Source organism: Berghia stephanieae, chromosome 1 (genome assembly GCF_034508935.2).
Source record: "Berghia stephanieae isolate SIO BIC M18660-M18661 chromosome 1, UCSD_Bste_1.3, whole genome shotgun sequence".
Taxonomy (NCBI): Eukaryota; Metazoa; Mollusca; class Gastropoda; order Nudibranchia; family Aeolidiidae; genus Berghia; species Berghia stephanieae.
Window position 1 is genome coordinate 50,056,311 of NC_088360.1, and position 22,922 is coordinate 50,079,232.

Genomic DNA, 22,922 nt, shown 5'->3' on the forward strand with positions numbered 1-22,922 from the left:
AGGTGGCAATTCAAATTGCCTTCCTGCTTGAGAGAAGGAGAATTGGCATAACAGCTTCCGTTTGGCTTTCAATGTCATGCGCCAGGGATCTCTTAGTAAGAGTCCGTTCCTCTTCCAGGTGGAGTGAGATATTTTGGTTTTCCATTGCCGTTTCTGAAGCAAGCAGGTTTTTTTTTTAACGTGGCAGGATTGCTAGACCCACTCACAACCTTCCTCCTTTATCAAGAGACACTAATACTAGTTCTCCAGGCGGAGTTAAACATCTGCCATACTTAGAAAAATAAACATAAAAAAAATTTTGGCATGAAAATTTTTCCTTCAACTATAATCGTCCAACATTTGAAGGACTAGTTTTCTGGCCAAAATATTTTTAATTTGCTTTATCAGAGTATGGCAGCATTGTACTTGTGCCATAGTGGAGTTTGTATTCAATGTTACAATGAGAATTTGGATTGCTGAAACAGAAAAAAAAAATCTCTTTCTCTCAGCCAGATGGGGTTAGGTTGCAATGTCAGTTGGACCCCAAGGCTCTGACTCCGTGATATTTTTATTCTCTGTTTTCATCTGGTTCTTCTTCATACCCTATATTTCTCATCATTATTGATCAAGTGACCACTCAACACTTTTTCTGAATTGAAATTATCCACACCTTGGATAACATGAAATCTCTGACAAAACACATTTTTCTCACTTAAGCCAGAAATATTTTACTTCATATAAAAAATGATTTAAAACTGAGAATTTAAAAAGAACTTTTTGACGTTTCTGGTCCTTATAATCTATGAATAAACTATTTACACCAGAATCCCCATAAAGTCAACACTCTTGAAATCAACTGCTGCTTAAAGTCAATACGTCTTGTTGGTCCGAAATGTTCTGTTCTTTTATCCAAGCAGTTCCATTGATAATAGATAAGTCAACCTTAATTAAAGTCAGTCAATCTTTCTGGTTCGGCGGCGTGGGCATTATCAGGATTCCACTGTATACCGTTAAAGTTGTCTGGCCTAAAAGAGTAAAAAGTGTTTTGTCAGTAACAATAGAGTTAAACTTTGTCCCACTCATTCTCCTGTCTTCAATCCATTATATTGACAAGTATGCATAGCCAGATCACTTACTCTATTTGAAATGGAAATTCGAGATTAAAACAGACATTGTAGAGGATCTTGTTTTATTTTTCTCTTCGAAAAAGAAACTGAATTCCTAATGCTAATTTTGTTTCACTACATTGTAGCTGAGATCTGAGTTGTCAATTCAATTTGAATAATACAGTCCACTCCGGATAATCGCAACACCTTGGGATCAGCGAAAAAGTTGCAATTAACCGAAGTTGCAATTAACCGAAGTTGAGTTTCCTGTCCGCGATTGCAACATGTTACACATATATATGCTATATTCAAACACGTTGTTGTAAACAAAGTTCTTAGTCCACCACAGACGTAGCAATTTGATTGAAACAAAAACTATAGGGCATCCCTATATAGATTTCGACAAGCAAAAGAAGCTTTGGTGCAAGTCGACATCTTATTCAGATTGGATTAACTTTGACTCCTTTTGATTTCAACATTTGTGAGAGTCAAAGAGATTAGCCGTGATGAGAGACAATAAGCTCTTACCAAACTTGTGTGTCACAATGCACAGTTGTCAATCCCAAAACAAAGGATATCGCTCAGTCTCTCTTTACAACTTTGATTGTCCACCTGTTGTAAAACCTATGCCCAGCCCCCTCGCCTCCTATTTAATGGCCACAGATGATGTCGCAAACCCATACTGCAAAGCCCCGCCCTCTTTTTAGAATGTTGACACACTACTGTAGCAGTAAATCCCGCTCACTCTCGATTTTTCAACCTATCACGTTTTCTTCCAGAATCAAATTTAATCATGATGTTTTGTTTAATTGATTTCTTGAATTTACCACTTTTTTAGGGGAAAAATTTGTTGCGATTAACCGAAGTTTGTTGCAATGAACCGGTGACTTTTATATAGAATTTATTACGTTTCTTGGGAATTGTTGTGATTAACTGAAAGTTGCAATTAACCGAGTTGCGATTATCCGGAGTAGACTGTACTAGGAAATTTATTACATGTATATCTTGTAGGACATAAAAGCATTATGAGAGGGAAATACAATAATACCAAATGCGTAGAGTAAAAATAACATCTGCAACATAATGAATAATATGTCTTATACGACCTCCTATAGTAGTTGTAAAGAGAGGGCACCCATTAGAGAAGTGATTAAGATTGGCAAAGCTGCCAACCTTATGTTTAAAAAAAAAAGATTTCTTACAGATTTTGTTCATTGTACGCTTTCTGCTAAAGACCTTACGAGTTCAATTTCTTTAGTTAAACCGGTTTTTTTCTAAGTCATTCATTCTGTTAGTGTACTCAGACTTTTTGATTTATTATTTTACCCGGAAGTTCATGTTGGGAGTTCAAAAGGATATTATCTGGCTGGGTCATATCTGATTTATACATTGATTCTGGAAGTCGATACTATTTATATTGACTATGAAGAGTAAGTTTGTTAATTTAAATATCAATTATAATATTGCTATTAAGGTCTGGTTGCCCATCATCTGAATTAGAGCTCATTTTGTTTTTCAGGATTGTACGCATTTTTTTTCAAAATCTCACTCATTTTGGCTCTCTATTGTACACATCTTCATCGGCAAGGATTGGCAGCACTGGATTGGTTCATGCGTTAAACTTCTGACAACGTTTTCCGATGATGTATTCATTTCATTCATCACTATTTCTGTATTTTCTACTTTGTTATTTCTTTTATATTTTCTACTCAAGAATAGTATGAGATTGACCATATCAGAAAGGATTATCAATCCTAAAGGAAACGTCAGTAAAAGTGCCACAGAAACCCCTGCAATTTGTGACATAGGCCTGTCATCTGATGCTGACGTAAGCTTTCTTACGTATTTTGATTGCTCCTTAAAATTCACTATCAGCTCAGCTTTGAGCTCATCAGCTAGTTTTTGCTGTTGATGTATTGTTAGATTGGTGAACATTTTGGTATTGCTGTTACAAAAACAACCGCAAGAAGTAACTTTACATTCTGGACAGGATGTATTTCCATGCTGTGTTGTTTGCTGAAATGTTGTCATTGCATGTCTAGTTGTTGAGTGTAATGTTGGCTGAAATGTTGTTTGCTGAAATGTTGTCATTGCATGTCTAGTTGTTGACTGTAATGTTGTTGGCTGAAATGTTGTTCCATGCCATGTTGTTTGCTGAAATGTTGTCATTGCATGTCTAATTGTTGACTGAAATGTTGTTCCATGCCCTGTTGTTGGCTGAAATGTTGTCATTGGATGTCTAGTTGTTGGCTGAAATGTTGTTCCATGCCATGTTGTTGGTCGAAATGTATTTTCATGCCCTGTTGTTGGTTGCATTGTTGTTATTTCATATCCTGTTGTTGACTGAATTTCTGACACTCCTTTATTGATATGAGGAAGAATGGAAAGAAATGGTAAATATGAAAAATAAAATTGATTTACCTAAAGACGTAAGCAACATTAATCTAGTAAGAAGGGAATGTTATATACAAAGCCTTACTGCTTTACTAACAGGATGTTTAAAATATGAATATCTTCATCGATCAAATTATGACAGACATATTTCATTCCAATCAAGAGTGAAAAGATCAGAACTTAGATTAACATAGACGTGACAAATATATTGGTTTAACCACGTTTTTTTTTTTGTTGTTGTTGTAAATTCACATTTTTACATTTCTCCCTCTTAAATAAAAGCATCAATATTACATACACACACAAATAAACACACACACACAAACACACACAACACCGCTACTTTGAAAATTCTAATAGTCACTGTAAAGTGCTTTAATCTCGAGTTCACCCATTGAAAATCGAACAAACTTATTCGATTTTCCATGCGAGAGACTTAAATTAATTTGTCAACAGATCTTAACCACCAACATCTTCGCAATATTTGATGGCTACTGTGTCATTCTAATATATGAATATGAAAGAGATAAAAAATTGAGTATAAAATCAAATTCGTCAGAAATACAAAATTACAGCTTTTGCAGTTTAAACAGCTACTTTTAAATCCGACAATAAAAATATTTCATTTAGTTTATATTTTATAATTAAAAAAAAAAGCTTTCTTAAGGCACACTATCTACTAAACGTTTTCAAAGCGCTTTGCAAAGGGCTAAAGCCAACAGCTAAACTTAACATTAACATGTAGAAGGAGACATGTCACCTGTTAGGTGCTATTATAATTTAAAAAATTTCAATAGAGACAATGCTGTTATCAGCCGTACAACTCATTTTACATTTGAGTAAGGTGAAAGACTGTGAGCAAAGTGTCTTTTCTAAGGACTCAACTTTTTTGCCACTTTGAGCAGGATTCGAACCCGGAAACTCTAGAGCACAAAGATGCACAACTTAAAATCCATTTTTTTCAACAGGTTCATCAAGTTTACCCCCACACAATATTGAAAAAAGATGGTCGATCACAATTTAACTTTTAGACACCAAAACAACTTCAATTTAGTTATTTACAGTAGTTGTACTGGTCATACTGAAGGCATTCATGTTCATAAATATTATTCTAACTTCTTGTACTACTTAGCGTTTTTATATAGCGCAATATTCACTAAACGTGCTCAAAGCAGCACGTAACATGTAGATTGAGGCATGATGCCTGTTAGGCGATATTACAATTTTTCCGACAGTGGCAACGCTGTTGACGGCCATGTACTCATTTTACACCCGAGTACGGTGAGAGAGTGTGAGTAAAGAGACTTTTTCAAGGACTCAACTATGCGCCACTTAGAGAGGGACTCGAACCCAGGACCTTCTGATCCGAAGGTGAGTGTCAAACCCCAAGACCACAAAGCCGCACAAATTATATGATAAAAAAAAGTACAAGGGAAACGAACCTATTTACCTATATTTCACAATAGTTATCCAAATGATTTAATTCCGTCTAACAAGGACCATATCTAGAAATGTAGTAACCTCGTTTTAGACCTAAAATTTTTGTGCTATGTCGTCACTTGAAGCAACTTTTCCTGTTATTTTTTCTTTTTCTTTTCTTTTGTGTGTGTGTGTGTGTGTGTGTGTGTGTCTGTGTGTTTTAATTTTTTTATTGATAAAAAGGTGCCTGTTTTTCCTTTGGTTTGTTTGGGGTTTTGTTTAATATTTTTTTTTTTTTTTTTTTTTTTTGGTTTTGTCTTTTTTTCTCTCTCTCTTCTTCCTCCCCTTTACTTAATTGTTTGCTCCCTAGCTTTTCACCTACTGGCACACATGTAACCACAATTCCCAGATCTCCTGTCCTCCAACATGTGCAATCCCGTCGTAGTTGACTTTCCTTTTTTCTTTAGAACCAGTCTAGTCAAGGGATTCTCAGATATGTCATCTGGCTCGGTTCGTATTCCCTTAGTCGTCGTAAACCAGAGATCGATGTCCACCTTCTCATACCGCCAGTTGTAAAAATCAACTGAAAATAAATGATAGATAAATAATACATTTTTAAGTTATCTTCATCAGTGTCTTTTTTCACCATATCTTATGCTATTGTTATTCTAACTATTATTATTATTATTATTATTATTATTATTATTATTATTATTATTATTATTATTATTATTATTATTATTATTATTATTATTATATTATTATTATTATTATTATTATTATTATTATTATTATTATTATTATTATTATTATTATTATTATTATTATTATTATTATTATTATTATTATTATTATTATCATCACCATCAGCATTCTTCTTCTTCTTCTTCTTCTTCTTCTTCTTCTTATTATTATTATTATTATTATTATTATTATTATTATTATTATTATTATTATTATTATTATTATTATTATTGTTATTATTATTATTATTTACATCTTATCAAGAGGTCAACTTCTGGTAGAAAGAGAGCATAGAAGGGGATGGTAGTAGCATTTTCACATTCACACCTAAGGTGGGAAAGAACCAGATTCACTTTTGTAACCCGATTGTCAACCCGATACTTGTTTATTTTTAGAGGCAAAAGAATGATAAAACTATTTATTCATCAACAATATTCGCAAATTCCTCGATACTGATATCACTTGTTTTTAAAGGCTCAACTTTCTCGAAAGCTTTATTTATAATATAAATACCAAAAAAAAGGGGGGAAAAAACACACACAAAAAAAAACCCCAAAAAAAAACAACTTTAAATCATCTCAATATCTACTCGAGCTAAATAGGGAGAAAAAAGAGGAGCACAATTCTTCATATCTTGAGATCTTTTGTATGCATTTCATATCGAGTAGCCCAACCAGAACTAATAAGCATAATAAATGCCTTGTCCCAAATGAACTCATTCCGGACAATAGGCATATTCTGACTGGCTGGGATTGATGGGATAAAATTTGTGCAGCAATATTTATTATCAAAAGATATTTCCCGATTTAATGTTATCGGTTTGTTTTTGTTTTGTTTGTTTTGTTTATTTTTGTTTTTTTGTTTTTGATTGTCTTGGGGTTTTTTTTTTTAGCATGGGATAATTCCTTGCATAAAATTAGCCATTCCTCTGACACCACACTCTATCATGAATGGGGCCTATGTTACCTAACAATGGCCGGTGGTAATATTTTTGAAGTCACTTACGCTCGTTGGAGTTAATTTTGTTGTGATGTCTCTGGCCTCAAACTCCGCATCATCAACATTCCTTACTTCAGCCATAATATGGCAAACAAGTCGTGACGTGACACATTTTACTTTTCCGTTCCAAACTCCTTGGAAGTGTGTATGTAACCAGTCCCTCGGAGGACTAATAATGAATAGGTGACATATTGAATCATAAGGGGACATATCTATTTTAGTACCAAGGTGTATGGGCAGATTCTTAAGATCACGGAACGTAAAATAGCGAGGGTGGACGATCATTATTGATGACCAGTATATAATTTAGACTAGAAAATAAGATGCCATAATACTGAAACCAGATGATCAGTTTTACACACTGTATGTATCCAGTTCTCCGGAAGAGTGGTTTTACCCTTCCAATGAGATTGGAACCAGTTTTTTACACCACACTCTTATTTCCTAATAGGCTTGGGCGCGACGAGTGTTACACACTTTGTTTATAAGGAAGCAACTCATCACCACACTTTGCGGCATTGAACATGTCACCTTGCCCTAGCTAAAATCTTATGGCGCGGTACTGCGATTGACGCTTGAAATGAGAAATTTTCCCCAGGAACAAGTAAAGGAAATTTTATTTTTGTTTATTCGTTTAATTTAATCTATTTTATTTTGTTTTACATAATCACAATGTCATTTTTTAAAAAAGCCCTTACCAACTTCCTTCTCCGGGTCCACGATCTTTGTGACTTTGATCCAAATTTGCTCCGTGATTCCAAGGCTATTCAGTTTGTCTATGATCTCTCTCACTTCCTGATTAGTCCCAGGTTCATACTCTCCATACTCCTCTCCAAATTCACCATGGCACAGATCGTTGATGTCTCTGTTAATATTGCATTTATCATTACTTTCTGCATGACGATTATTTTGACAACAACAAATTTAGCCGTGTATTTATCTTGAATCTTTACACAAGATTATTTTCTTTAATTTAAAGAACTTATTCTTATGTCTTAATGTATGACACATTTCAATTTAATCATGTCACTTTTGATTGAAAACAGAAACATTAGGTGAAAAAATTCAATTATAAAATATGTTGAAGCAACTGAACTTTTTTTCAAGGATTGTTGTTATGTCAACTAATTTGACACACTTTTATAAGCTATGATAGACACACACAAAAAAACCCAAAAAAAACAACAACAAAAAACCAATAACATTGTCTATAATTTTCTTCACATTATTTAATTCTCAATCTAAGTATGGAAAATTCCGGTACGAACCCCCCCCCCCCCCCCCCCGAATCTCGATAACGGACGTACACTTTGTTTTGTTCGAATTTTACATCAAATACTTTATACCCGTACTGAACAAGGGTATGATCACATTATTACCCGCTGATCCAATCACGCACTTTCAACTCACGAGTTTATTTTTTATTAATGCTAAACATTATCATTGTTGTATCTGCGTCCAATGTGAAAAAGTAAGCAGGCTGATATTATAAATAATATACAGGGTGCCCATAAAGTATTTCCCTGATTTAAAAGATTTATTATTCTAAAACAATCATTAATATTTACATCTGGTTTTTCTCATCTTCTAAGGAAAAGTCACATATTTATACCTGTAAGTCATCGACCTTCATGACATCACTTTAGTTAGCAAAATGAACATGAATTTAAAATGCCTAATTTTTCTCTCCTCCTATTTCGGACCAAAACAGTAACATTGCGTCAAAATTGTTTTTGTGTAATATGATTGCATGGAACCTAATCGACATAAGTAGCTCAACAACGTTTCATGATTCATAGTCTAATTTGGCACAGTATTACAGGACCTGAAAAGATTTTTAAAAGAAACAAACAAGGAAAGGGGTAGTCTAAATTTGCTGAGACACAAAGTGAATGTTTGGTATTGGCAGATGCACAAAAGAGTTATAATTATAAGCCCATCTTTCTTTACTGTGAAAACGATTACTGTAAATGATATGCTAGAATTTTATACTGCATCCCATATTTTCATGGATATCAACCATCGATAAAATTTCAGCAAGAAGGTGTTCCTCCACCTGTGATAGCTGTGATTGAATCCATTACGCTACAAAAGCTACAAAAGACACGGAGAGAACTCGAAAATGGGTCGAATTTGCTTGTAGATAGCCATGGCAACCATGCTGAGTAAAAGATAATGGATACATAAGTCCATGTTTAAAGTATATTGGCTGTTACGTTTGCATTTTTAAGGGTATTATTAAACAGAAAAGACGTTTTGGAGATCCTGTATATATTCTGACTTTGCTGATTTAAACATTGTTGTTATAGTTTCACTTGTAATAATTCTTTATTATTTCGTGGTACGTTACATTGATACTATTGCTTGTGACCGGATATCTTAATCGACTAGCAGCAGTTGTCCATGTCCATGCAGCCAGAGCTTATCTCGCTCGGTGTCTGCATCGTTTTTCAGACAATAACAGGTGCTTTCTTTCATTTTGATAAGATACTAGATTTAGCAAAGTAATTTCCAGCTTATCTAACAATATCAGTTGTCCTATTTCTGCTGGGGGGGGGGGGGGCAAAGGAATAAGTGTAAACTACAAGACTCAAAGCTGGAGTCTATTTGCATGATAGTTATCGAGACCCCCTTTATTGACTTGACATTAAATTAGCGCAAGCTTTGAAGAGATACGATTCGTATTCCAATACAGATGGAACTGGTCCTTTAATATGATAATAATAATAATAATATGCGAACGCGATTTTTTTTGGTCAGATTCATTTATTGTATGTTCCTTTCGAAACACAATTAGTGGAAAAGTTAGAGATCATGAATTCAAACCTTACATTTTATTCATTGTCATATTTGCTTGTAGATACTGTCGTTTCCTCACACTTCGGCAGGATCAACACAACAGTCCATGTTTACAACCAAACGTCACATGTGACATGACAGTATTTCGCTGCGTTTAAGCACATCGAATTCCACCACGATCTGCAATACGGGTGATCGAATACGTTTCGGGAGGATCACCACAACGGCAGGACATGTTTACAACTTCAATTCAAGAAGACCACATAAAAGAAACAAGTGGGAACTCTTCCCAAGCTGCTTGGATTGTGTTGAAAAGCTTATTGGCATCCATTATATTGAGGTAGCTTATTCCAAAGGTAAACGCAGATGGAAAGGAGTGTTTCGTATCTACTTGTTTGTTTTGTTTAGTGTTAGATGTATAGCGGGTGTGTTTTTTTTTGTTTGTTTTTGTTTTTGTTTTTGTTTTTTTTTTGTTTGGGGGGGGGGTGTTGTTGTTTTTGTTTTTGTTTTGTTTTTATTTTCTTTTTTTATTTATGTTGGGTTTTTTTTGTATTTTAATTAAATAATATTAAGAATGGATAATAAAGACAATTGCATTGCACAATTAATTATATTCTGATTTCATTCAAAAAGGTTATGTAATAACAGCAATCAAATCTGAGACTCGATCCGCATTTGAGGAAGGCTGAATTTAAAAAAGAAATTTTTTTGGAAAGGGGGGGGGGAGTCATTCGGTTTGTTTTGTTGTTTGTTTGTTTTTTTTTTTTTTTTTTTTTTGTTTGTTTGTTTTTGTTTTGTTTTTTTTGGGTTTTTTTTTGTCTTTGGAGCGGGGGCGTATTTGTTTGTCTAGTTATAATTTTCTTTCTTCATTGTCTGACAGTGTTTCTACACTATAGATACTTTTTCAGAGTTTTATCTTGCAGTGTTTATAGAAGGAATCCATAAAAATGTTCACCTTCCGATCATTATACACATCCGTTCATTATACACGTGAAAAAGGTCATTTCCGTTAAGGATTGATGATCAATGCTGAAATCACGAAGTTTTATAATAATGCTTTCATCTTCAAATCGATTTTTAAAGATCAATTTTGACAAGATTCAAAGCAGTTTTATTTATTGGATCAATTATTATGATCGAATAGTTAGATTTTTCAAAAAGCGGTCGCTATGAACATGTGAGGTACATATCCGCCGTACTATAAATAACACATTTTTAATTACTGGCCACATTGGGGACAGTTTGAGCCCGGCATTTTTCACAGTGTATTTGAAACAAACACTAAGAGAAACATGTCAATATCTAAACGCCCCCCTCCCCCCCCCCCCGGACTTGAAACTACTTTTTAAAACATTATTACCCCCAGAAATTATATGATTGTACCAATAGGGCAAACAGGAAAAGATAAAATAACATAAAATTCCCTTTATTCATAGGGACATTTGTCTTTAGGGTCTATTCCAAAGGAAGACTGGAATAACCCAGGCGTCAGCCGCAGAGTAGCGCCGCAAAGTGTGCTAGGGCGAGGTGACTTGCTAAAAGCCACACAGCGGCGGGTGATCGAACTCTGTACCTTTCGGGTACGAAGCAAAGACCGTACCGCTGAGCCACGCTGCCCATTGGCCCCTGATGATTGGTATTATTCGTAGGTTTTCTTATTTGAATGTAACCATACTTCTTCAATTATTTAAATCCGTCATTAGACCCATACTATAATATAGGAACTTTATATGGAGCCCATTATTCAAAGAAGGACATACCTAGTTGTGATTTTTGATCAAGAATTAAACATCGAAGTGACAGATTAAACCACTACCAACCGGGATTAAGTAGTAATCATTTTTAAACATTAAAACGTAATTGCCAATCTGTATGTAGAACATAAAAATATAGCATATCGAGCATTCTGTAAGAATTGCCAATTTTGTGTAGAAGAATAGCGTCTGCAAACAATAACAAATTATAGTTATAATATCAGGGAGATCATTTATGTCAATAGGATTCAATAGTCGTAACGTCACTTCCTTCCTAATGACGCATGTTAACTTAGTAACACTGGGTCTAAACTATCGGAACAATGGCGGACGCCCGTATGAAATATTTCTCCGGCGAGCATAAAAGCGTATCCAGAGGGGAAAAAAACATAAATTTTATAATGTTTTGACTTTTACACATTCTGATTACAAGGCATATGAAAAGTTCTAGCCAGCATGAAGAATAAAAACTAATGATTTTCTTTGTTTAGAACCAAGATGGCCGCCGTTGCCGTGAGGCGTGACATCAGACTAATGAATCCAATTATAAATGATAATGGCCAGAGCACCGAGGGACCCCACTTATGACTCGGCTCAATTAATTCTGAAGCCTCATTTCTTACCATTGTATCACCGTGCCTAAGTGCTGAAATGAAACTCAACAAATACCATGGCAACCAAAATGCAACAAGTACCTCTGGGGGTGGAGGGAATGTTATAAATGAAATGAAATCAGGTGATTGGTGCCGTTTACAATATACGTACGATATTCTTTAAACTTCACGAAATTTTACCATATTTGTTTTGTCTGGGTTTTATTTATTTTTTTATTTTTTTTTGTTTTTTGTTGTTATTGTTTTTTTCGTGTAGTTTTTTCTGCCTTTCTTTCTCGACCCTATTTTTACTTATAGATTAAATAGCTGGGTCTGTTTTATAATGCAGAACGATCGATCGATAGCCTAGCATCTTATCCAAAGAAAAAAATACAACTCATTTTTTTTGTCAGTAAAAAAAAAAGGCCTTCAGAGCCTTAAGACTCATAGAGCCGGATTTTATCTCGGTTTCGATAGCGTGAAACGGACAAAAGTAAATGCTTGCTACCCTTTGGATAGGTACTTTCCGCCATATTTAAACGACCCAGCTACCCATTTACGTTTGGGTGATCAGGTAGGTTGGGGGAGGGGGGCTGGTTGGAATCCAGGATGGATCACATAGGCTTTATGACAGTGAATGACAAGATGCCAGTGGTATTACGATCATATTTCTAATTCCCTCAAATCATTATTCTGGTTAAATTGCATGCTGAAAAGCCTAATCTGCTCGAGAAAAAGGGAAGGTAATACGAACTCTCTCTCTCTCTCTCTCTCTCTCTCTCTCTCTCTCTCTCTCTCTCTCTCTCTCTCTCTCTCTCTCTCTCTCTCTCTCTCTCTAGAGAGATATGTATTATAAGATAAGAACCACGAAATAAAAGTGCTTGACTTTAATGTTAAAGGAGCGGTAAATATATGTAAATAAAATATAATAACAATGATTATGTGTGTGTGTGTATATATATATATATATATATATATATATATGTGTGTGTGTGTGTGTGTGTGTGCGTATGTGTGTGTGCATATATAATATGTATGTATGTATGTGTGTGGGTGTGTGCGTGTGTGTGTTTGTGTTCTGATTAAATAATATAAAAGAAAAACCATGTGTATTTGTCGCTGCAATACATATTTTGATTTCACATTTTCTATTCATATAGGGTAACGCTCTTGATTTCAAGTAATACTCTTTTTAAAAATTAAGACTTACTTGTTTTGGGAACCAGCGTCGATAATATAGACTTCTGTTCCATTTATGGTTACTGTGAACTGTTCAGATTTTTGTCCGAGACTAATCCTAGGGGAGGAAGGAGAATTCAATGTAATAAATCCATCTATTCTTCCAACTTTCAAGTCTTTGTCACCATTCGAAAAAAAAATGCTTTTTTTTGGTTATTTATTTACATTATCTTTTCATTGCAGTATAGAACAAAACCGGAATGCTTTGAAAGTTAAGCTATTCCTTGGTGATTCCAAAATCATTTTCATCATCATCATCATCATCATCATCATCATCATCATCATCATCATCATCATCATCATCATCATCATCATCATCATCATCATATCACCATCATCATCATCATCATCATCATATCACCATCATCATCATCATCATCACCACCACCACCACTAGCTTTGTGCTAACCACTAGTATGGGGACCAGTCCGCAGTTCACATAGGTCTTATAATGTCATCCTAGAGACAGACTTAAATAATTTGTCGAAATGTATCGATATAGTCGAGAAGTCTGTCCACTCTGATTGTGGAGGAGGAGTAAATGGTGTCCATGTGTCCGTGCTGGTGTCTGGCTAATTCTGGCCTCATGCCCTCTAGTTTTTCCTGTGACAATTCGTGCATTTTTTAGACAGTTTAAGGCCACTGATCTCGTTGTTTTCACCTTGCAAAAAAGAGTAAATTTTTTTCTTGCTTCAAAACTTTCTAGATCGATTATTTTCAGCTCTATTCTAACACTTTCACATCTTTGGTGAGGTGACGGTCTCATACTGTGCTTTCATATTTCATTATAGGTCTAACAATAATCTTGTAGGCAAAGGTTTTGGCCGAAACGGAGGACTTTTTATGTCTCTGAGGAGGAACGCACTTGTTTTGCTTGCTTTGATTAAATTTGTTTCATGTGATTACTCCATTTCAAGTCTTGAGAAAGTTCTATCCAAATGTTGTTCGCCCATTCTGTTATCCATTGAATGTGTATTTGAAGGATAGTTTTTGACCATTTATTTGTTATTGAAAGGAAATTGCATGTTTAAACCTTTGTTCCATGCGTGGTAAGTCACTGTCTCAGATGGTACAGTCATCCTCTGTAGGAATATGCATGTAATTTGCGGTATAAATTGTTAGGGAGGTCGTTAATATGTATATATATATGTAGAAAATGTCGGGACACGTACTGAACCTTGCGCTACTATCGTTGTCAACCTGCATACGGCAGATTTTCACCATTTATTACCTTTTTTTTTCTTCCAAGTAAAATGCGGCAAATCAATTTAGTGTTCTTTAATGTCTACGTTGATGAGTTTCCAAAGGAGTCGTTGATGGGGAACTTTGGCAAAGTCTGGTAAGATTATGTCAGTCCACCTTCTGATGAGAGGTAGTGAGTTGGTGAGATTAATTAGGTTTTGCATGAGCGCTGCTTGCGGATACTTATTTGTTACAATGTGTTCGGTAGTTGATATCATGATGTGCTCTAGAAGTTTACAATATATTCAGGTTAGTGAGATTCGTCGATAATTTTGCGCTGCACTTTTGTCTCCTTTATTAAAGATTGGTTGGTCTTTAGTCCATATTTTTGGAATTACCCCCGTATCGAGGGAGAGTTGAAAGAATTTTGAAAGTGATGGTACGAGTTCGTTTGTTATAAGCTTCATCATCCGAGGTGGTATCTTGCCGGGGCCTGCTGCTTTGTTGGGTTTTAGATTTGTAAGAAGTCTCTCCACTCCTTTCTGTGGTATATATAATGAGTTCTCCTCTGTAGTGAATATAGAGCAGAATTATCTATTTTGTGTGTTGGCTTTGTTTTTGTTATCTGTATATATTTTACTTTGGTCATTAAATAGTTCAACCCTGGAATTGTCACATTTTCGACACATTATATTTCTACAGATTTTTCGAATTGTCATCATCAACAAAATTGTTAACATAGCATCAGAATGAAGCTCTGTTGTGCTATCTGGTTTCCCCCTTAACGTGTGGTATATTTATCAGTCTTCTTTTGTATTGGTCTTTTATTCGAATAGGCAGCTAATTTCTTCCTAAAAAGGGTTTTCAATTTTTTGTCCACCCATAATTAGTGGAATTAGGTTGGGCATGTTTTTGTTGGGATGTGCTTTGCGATCATTGTGTTCAGGTGATGGTATACAGATTCCCATAAGTCTCTTGTTTGCTTGTCGTAACGTAGTTACTGAAGCTCTTCATCTCTTGGTTAATACCGTTTATGTCCGCTTTCTTACAAATTGTTACGTGATGTGATATTCTATTTGCAATAAGCTTGCTGTCTGTGATAATAATGTCATGTTCGCAATCGTTCAATTTGTTCTTCAATCTTCAATGGCTTGTATTTGCAAAAGGCCCCACAGGCCCATCACTGCAAATGTTCTATTACAGTCCAATCAAAATAGGGAAAAGTCACAGATTACTTTGACGACCAAATGCATTCAACACTGTTTTGAAAGTTTCCAAGCATTCAACATTCGTTATGTCCGGTGGCAGGACATTCCAGTCATTTATTGTTCGTTGCAAAAAGCTGTGTTTGTATGTGTCTGTTCTTGTAAATGGTTGTATGTATTGTGATTCATTGTATCTACGTGTAGCGCCCCTACTATCTGATTTGCTTTTTATGGGATGATGATTGGTGAGTTTGGGTCGTTGATGGTTTTGTGCAAGGTGACAATGCGGGATGTCTTGCGCCGGTTTTTCAATGGTTTCCATTCAAGTGACTGGAGGGAAGACGTTACACAACCCGGCTCTCTGGATTTGTATCCGGTTGCGAATCTTGCAGCTGCTCTTTGTACTTTTTTCAATATTGTCTATGTCATTTTTCTGTGTAGGGTTCCCACAAGGCGCTTGTATATTCTCATATTGGCATTATAAGTGCTGTGTACGCCTGGGTTTGAGTTTCCATTAATGAGAACTTGTTGCATTCGATTGCAAAACATGCCCTTGAACCAAAGTAGATTTTTTTCGTTGTTGTTCCATATTCTCCGACTGATTTGTTTCATTACCCCCAATATTCCGAATTCCGCTTTGCTCGAGTTTTAATAGTAATCGTTTTTGAGGTAGTGTCAAAAGCTTCAGAGAAGTTTTGTACCAGGAGATCAATTTATTTTTTATTGTTGCAATTTCTTCTATTGCATTGATTAATTGTTACAAGATGAGTCCGTTTGTAAGGAATGTATCAAATATTGTTTCCCTTGTTGGCTTAAAGGTTTTCCTTTTTTTGTTTTTTACTCTGACCAAGATCACGTATTTTTTCCCCCACGAAAGTGTTGTTTATTGATTGAGGATTTGGGGGCCAATCACTATATTTAGTGACTTGGATCACTTTGACTTGTATTTAGTGTCCATCTATGTCGGGAAGCATGAGAAAAAAAAGAAATGGAGATCTATGAGGCCAAAAAGAAAGAGAAGGAGACGGACTGCAACAAACTTTACCAGGCAGTGTCTTATATGGAACCTGCTAGATACGGGGGCGAGAGGGCGACCTAGAAATAACTGGAGAACGGCATTGATGGAGGACCTAAAAACTGAAGGCTTCGCATGGAAAGAAGATGGCACTAAGCCGGACAAGATGGTGGGGATTCGTCGATGGCCTATGCTCCAGACGGAGTGAAGGGCCTAAGTAAGTATGTCGGGAAGATAAAGAACCTTCCTTATCCATGCGCTCAGTTGTATCAAGACGTCTTGTTATTTCATATGTTTGTACCATTGTGTTTGAATTGGCTCTATACAATAAGCAATATGTAAGCTTTGTGTGTGTTGTATTTACTTTTGCAAAAACAGCTTCGACATTTGTTTTAGACAGGACTTCTTATGGGTTAAGATCTCGTTGTCATCTTTCTAGTTTAGACAAACTCTTAGACAAAGCCTTAAACGAATGATATTTCTTTTGCCTTGATAATCCCAGATAATCCCAGATTCACTTCAGTTTAAGTCATGTCAACAAACCTAAGACAAAAACAAGGTTTCTATTTAATTTAAAATTATTTTAATAGAAAAAAATGTCATCTGTCAAAATAATCACAAGCAGACATAGCTGAGAAAATGATTGCTTTTATGAGAATCTGGTGTTGTATTAAAAGAGAAAAAAAATCTCCATATAGGTCGAATTCCTTGTAACATACTTACCGGAAATATGAAAAGACACAGCAAAACGTCAACGTAATATAACAGGAATGTTCCATTCCCGATCAATGAAATCTCATCTGGTAACTTCTTGGCGTTTAATGCGATCTAAAGAAAACTGGTTACATTTCGATATCACAAATTTTTTATTGCTCCGTGAACTCAGCAGCCTAAAAAAGAAACGATTCAAATTATTAATCACATAGACAATTTTCTTATGTGAAGATTATTCAACTTAATATTGAAATGACACAAGTAATCACTGCCGTTGAGCAGCAGGGTTTAAGTTTCTTATTCAAAGAATAATAACAACAAAACTAGATGCCAAAATACAGGGGTCAAACCAGCTGACTTTAGATGATAGTGTGAAGCACGATTCACTTGGCAAAGTCGCCATTGATGTCCTTTTGTTTGTCTTTTTACTCTCTCTCTCTCTCTCTCTCTCTTTCTCTCTCTATCTTTCTTTCTTTCTACCTTTCTCTCTCTCTCTCTCTCTCTCTTGCTTACTCACACACTCTCTTTGTTTTTAAATTTTTAAAAAGTAGATAGACTTTTATATAAGACTGAAAGAAGGAGGCGTGAGGAGAGAGTTCAACTCAGTCCAGTGTATAACTAGGCCTTAAATTATTTGGCGACACGTCACAATTTTCGAAGATAACTATTTTCCAAGTGAATTATTTACATATTTTGAAACCATAGCCACGAATTACATTTCTTTTAAGATGATGGCCTGGTAGCCGGACTCCTTATGAAATGCATTTAGAAACACTCTTAGCGAATTATTTTTAGTTCATTAACAAGATACTCCTTTGACAAGTGAGACAATAAGACAACATTAATTAGTGGCTTGAAAACATAGAGAGAACAAAAGCACATTGTACACAATACATGGCCAATCAAACAAAAATCTAAAACATTCATTCACTGCAATTATCAATCCACGATTGATCGTTACCCGTTGTAAAAACCAATTTCCGACTCAATATAATTTTAAAAATCAAGTGCCACAAGTGCATGTTATAAATATACATTCTTTCACATTATGCTATTCGGTTTTCTATTCAGAACTGGAAAACAATAAACAATCGATTTCTGGTGCGAAATGGCCTTGTGGATAAAACTCAATGTGACATAGACGTAAATGATTTGAGTTACGCTTTTACTATTATTTTTTTATGTTTGTTTTTTTTTTTTTTTTGTTGGGGCGGGGGGTTCCTTGTCGTTTTTGTTTTTTTTTTGTTTTTTTTTTTGTATCGATACTAGTGTCGTAAGACATCAGAAATGACACGCCATCAGAGGTCCTTTTAAGTAAATCATCCATCAAACTCTTAACTCAAGTTCAGATGAAGAGCGGTCAACAAAGAAATACCTTACGAAAAGATCTTCTGATAGATGTGCTGGAGATTGGCATTTGATGAAAGCAACTTGAATGATTAGCCCATGACAAGGTCCTGGACCGAGGGGATTGATGACGGTTTCTTTTTGACCTATCAAGGATGACAGGTTATTGTAGTACCTAAAAATGCATACATGGGAAAGTTTATTAAAGCAGATATAAACAGAGAGAATGGTAGACTGGCAACTGATCATACCAAGAGGAGTGGCATCGGGGTCGAGGATAACCGCGGTAGCTTCATAACTATAATGATGTTTTCGGTTTAATAAATTATTTGATCAAATTTTAATCATATCAATTCGTGCTTTCTTTTCCACTATAAATTATTTGAATTTAAAACTGCCGGAGATACAACTTATCTATAATTGATTTTCTGATACAAGTGATTAATAATCAAACCGACGGCAGGCATTTGGAATCTGCCAGTCGCTCCTCTCTCATCAATCGTCTTTAACTAGTAAACTGTCATACTCTGGAAAGACACGTATTTAAAAATTTGGCCAGACACGAATTCGTCCTTCAAATAATCGATCGATTTAAAGGACCCTCGCCTTGGCAAAAACTCTGAGAGTTTTTGTCAAGATGAGTGTCCTTTAAATCGTTCTATAGTTTGAAGGAGAAGTTTTCTGGCCAAATTTTTAAATACTTGTCTTTCCAGAGTACGGCACTTAACTGGTTAATGAGCTAGCCAAATTTCACATCTCCTCAACAAATGGGGTAGGAATAATACTTATCTTCTTAGCATTTAATTACATCGAGAGCATATTAATTTTACATTAGAATAATAACTTAAAAACAAGTATTTCAGCATCTTTGAAAACACACCACTTTTCTGATATTATCTAAGGTTTCAAACCCTATTTTGGGTCATTTACACGTGGCGATCGGCCAAAACGATCGGCCCGTTGAGCATGCGATTTGCCCTGCGTGAAATAAAGATAAAGCATGTATATAAACTAACATTTTTAATAACGCATTTCCACAGAATTGTCATTCTCAATGTATTTCACAATGTTTCATTTATTCTCTCCAGCAGGCCATAATATGGATCTTATTTGCAATTCATACAGTAAAAGTCGTAGTGAGGCGTCCTTTTTTTCTATCATTCTTAAGATCTATATCTTACCTCTAACCAGGTACTCATGCAAACATGAGTCGAGTAGGGTAATGTGTGTTTAGTGTATTACCCAGGGACACAAAGTTGGACCCAGAATTTTCCACGATCACCCATACGGCCCCTGGCTACGCTTAAAACCGAAAACTTCTGTGACTAGACGAGATACCCGTACCGCTGAACCACCAAGCCAAACAAACCGCAATGATAGTTAAAATGTTTAATTTCAATTTTTAAAAAAAGTTAAACTGTCTTTAAGCATGGGGAGCGAACAACGATGGCCATCTTTTTACTATAATTTAATGAAACTGCCATGGGTAAGTCCAAATTCAAGAGCATGATAGTAAATTTATTTCTTAGGATACGTTTCATGATCCTAACCCATTCCTTGTTAAGAGTAGTGGACACAATTCACTTTTAGTCTTATCGTCGGGAAAACATTTTTCACTCTCAGTCTCTTTCTTTCTCTCCACCCCCCCCCCCCCCCCCCCCCCCCCCCGTTTTCCCCTTTCCCCGATTGTTCTATCCTATCTACCACTGTCTCTCCCCTCTTCTCTCAATATTAGCCTATCCTTTCTTCCCCCGGTGTCAGTTAAAAATTTGTCAAGCTGTACTACTGTATTTAGATATAGATAGAATGAAGTTGACGTCACTCAGGTCTTTGTTTCTGGTTACACATTCAAGGTTATACATAGTTTTCTGTGTTGGTCCATTATATTTCCGGATGGCCATGTTGTGAGTTTCTTAGCCAAGCGCACACTATCTATATTTATTCAAAGGTCGAGGTAGCCATTGGGGGGAAATGGGCAACACTTTTTTACATCGAAAAGCGGATTATTACAGGGTGAAAGACTTCGACACTTTTGTTTTCGCTGTCTCTTAATGATCTTGAAAGTAAAATGATTGATGATTCCATTGAATTACCAATACAGGATATTACAAGTAAATTATTCATGTTTGCAGACGATATAGCAATATTCAGTGAACCAAAAGAGGGTTTGCAGAAAGGATTAGACTGTTTACAAGAATATTGCACGCAAAAGGGAATTGAGGTAAATATCAGTAAAACAAAAGTCGTGGTATCAAAAATGAGGGATAATTGGGTAACAAAACAATTATCTAGGCTGTCATTTAGTGCATCAGGATCACTTGCAAAATGTCCTGCACAAGAATTAATAAACTCAGCCAGGAGAACACTATTCTCACTAAAAAAAAGTATTTTAACACGAACGCGGGAATTTTACCACAGAAGCAAATGAAACTGTTCAAGAGTACCATCACCAATACTGAATTATGGGGCAGAAATATGGGGTTTAAGATGAGCTGATCCAATTAAAAGATTTCTTAAATCTGTTTTATGTGTTAAAGCCAGCACACCAAACAATGTTGTTTACGGGGAACCAGGGGTATACCTTTTGCATAATGAAAAAAGAATTAAAGATATTAAGTATTTGTTGAAGTTTATTCGCTCAGAAAATAATTCATTTACTCGTGCAGTATACAAAGAACTAGTGCAATTGAATATTAATGAACCAAATGCAACAATTTGGGTAAGCCTGGTGAAGCAGTTGCTGGATAGGAGTGGATTGGGAACGTACTGCTTACAACGTTCTAGAAGACGAATACCATTGTCTGGTCGAATGTTCGAGAAACATGAGAGTAAAATTTGCCTGCCTGAAAAACTAAAAGTATGTTTGAATTTATAAAATTTCTCAAATGTAGAGATTGTAGACAGCAAGCTAATTTGGGTAGATGTTGCTTTAAGATATGTTTGTTTCGTTTTTAAAGGTTTTACGGTACTTGCAACACATTAAGGTCATATCAGCGCCAGTAAAAAGGAAGAAAATGGGATAGTAATAAGTTCTAGAATTACAATTAAAGCACCCAAGAAAAAGTTATACAAAGGAGAATTAGATCAAACAGGGAACAGATGTAGATTCCAAGAGCAAACCATCGAAGTACTTAGTTTGAGATCACCTAAAAGTCTTATCCAGTCACATGCACAGGTCCCCACTAAGAGGAATACACTCAAATGTTTACAAATCATATAATATAAGATGTAAATAAAGCATAATACATTACATAATAGACAGATGATTTACAAGGATAAAAATATCATCTCCCAAAACTAACTATACATTTGACTGTTTCCCTCTCACCAAGGGTATCCAGTCAGGGCCAGGACAAAACCAAGTAATCTCATTCCAAGACAAAGAAAGAAAGCTAGTTGGAAAACAGATATAGGGGGATAGAAGACAGCAAGTACCTCCCTGCCCACTATGAGAGGTCAGGAATGCTTTAAGATACAGATAGAGCACAAGAAAGATTTACAAGTATAAGTATGGTTTCCACGGCAAGGAAAATTTATTAAAATAGATGATAGAGGGAGTTGGTGTTGGGTTTTTTTCGTTGTTTTTTCTTTGGGTTTCTTTTCTTTTCTTTTTTTATATTTCTTTTTGTTGTTGCTGTTGTTCTGTATATATATATATATATATATATATATATATATATATATATATATATATATATATATATATATTTAAAATTTCCTTTTAGTGTTGAAGTATATGCTTTACTGATACTAAGATTGCAAAAAGTGTTGTATTATAATATACAAATGAGACAATATACATTTGTGTGAGAGCGTGGGGGAGGGGTGCGTTGATATTAAATATTGCATTATAGTTATCATGATAAAGATTAGTTCCGATTTCATAACTGGCTTGTTATTTATTAAAATGGCTGGTAAAACGATAAAGATCGGACTGACGTCAATTTTGTCACTTCTATGCGCTGATGATTACCTGTTGGTCAACACGTCAAGTTAGAAGTCCTATTCAATCCATATCAATTGATGCCTATAGGTTAAATACTCACAACATCCGCCAGCCCATTATAACCTACCAACACACAAAACTATGTGTAACCTTTAACGTTTGTAATCTGATTGATGAAATTTGGTGAGATCTTATCATTAAAATGGCTGTCTAAAAACAATATCAAAGAGCTGAGAGACGTCAGTTTCGTTCCATCAATACTTCGATGTGCAAACATCTATCATAAACTTTCTCACATAGAAATTGTAAAAAATAGAAAAATACGAGAACACGTTTATAATTGCGGAATCACAAAGTCCTTCTTAAAGAGTTAACAATTTCAGACTGAATCCCTATATAGGCGTTGTGACACCATCTCAAGCAACCAATCGTTGTGCAACACTTCTCTAGACGTTACCACAAGACAGGTACCATCTTCTATGGAGCT

General features: G+C 35.3%; 1 protein-coding gene across 2 annotated transcripts; it reads right to left on the reverse strand.

The window, feature by feature from the left end:
- Positions 1-452: 452 nt before the first annotated feature.
- On the reverse strand, positions 453-17,941 carry LOC144964158 (uncharacterized). Of its 2 annotated transcripts, none has more exons than XM_078898114.1 (6): positions 17,859-17,941; positions 17,152-17,318; positions 12,998-13,084; positions 7,340-7,506; positions 5,281-5,481; positions 453-1,004 (listed from the first exon to the last, which is right to left on the reverse strand). In XM_078898114.1, the coding sequence occupies exons 2-6, from the start codon at positions 17,205-17,207 to the stop codon at positions 937-939; spliced, it is 579 nt and encodes a 192-aa protein (XP_078754240.1). In that variant the 5' UTR covers positions 17,208-17,318; positions 17,859-17,941; the 3' UTR covers positions 453-936. The 2 variants fall into 2 exon arrangements, with proteins under 2 accessions (XP_078754240.1, XP_078754230.1); XM_078898104.1 differs by having other exon boundaries at positions 453-3,445.
- Positions 17,942-22,922: the final 4,981 nt, after the last annotated feature.

Coding starts and splice junctions, on each gene's coding strand:
- LOC144964158 (XM_078898104.1), bottom strand. CDS start 17,207: ATGGAACATTCCTGTTATATTACGTTGACGTTTTGCTGTGTCTTTTCA. Junction 13,085..17,151: donor TGTGTCTTTTCATATTTCCG/GTAAGTATGTTA, acceptor TTCCTCCCCTAG/GATTAGTCTCGGACAAAAAT. Junction 3,446..5,280: donor TTGTGGTTACATGTGTGCCA/GTAGGTGAAAAG, acceptor ATATCAATAAAG/GAGTGTCAGAAATTCAGTCA.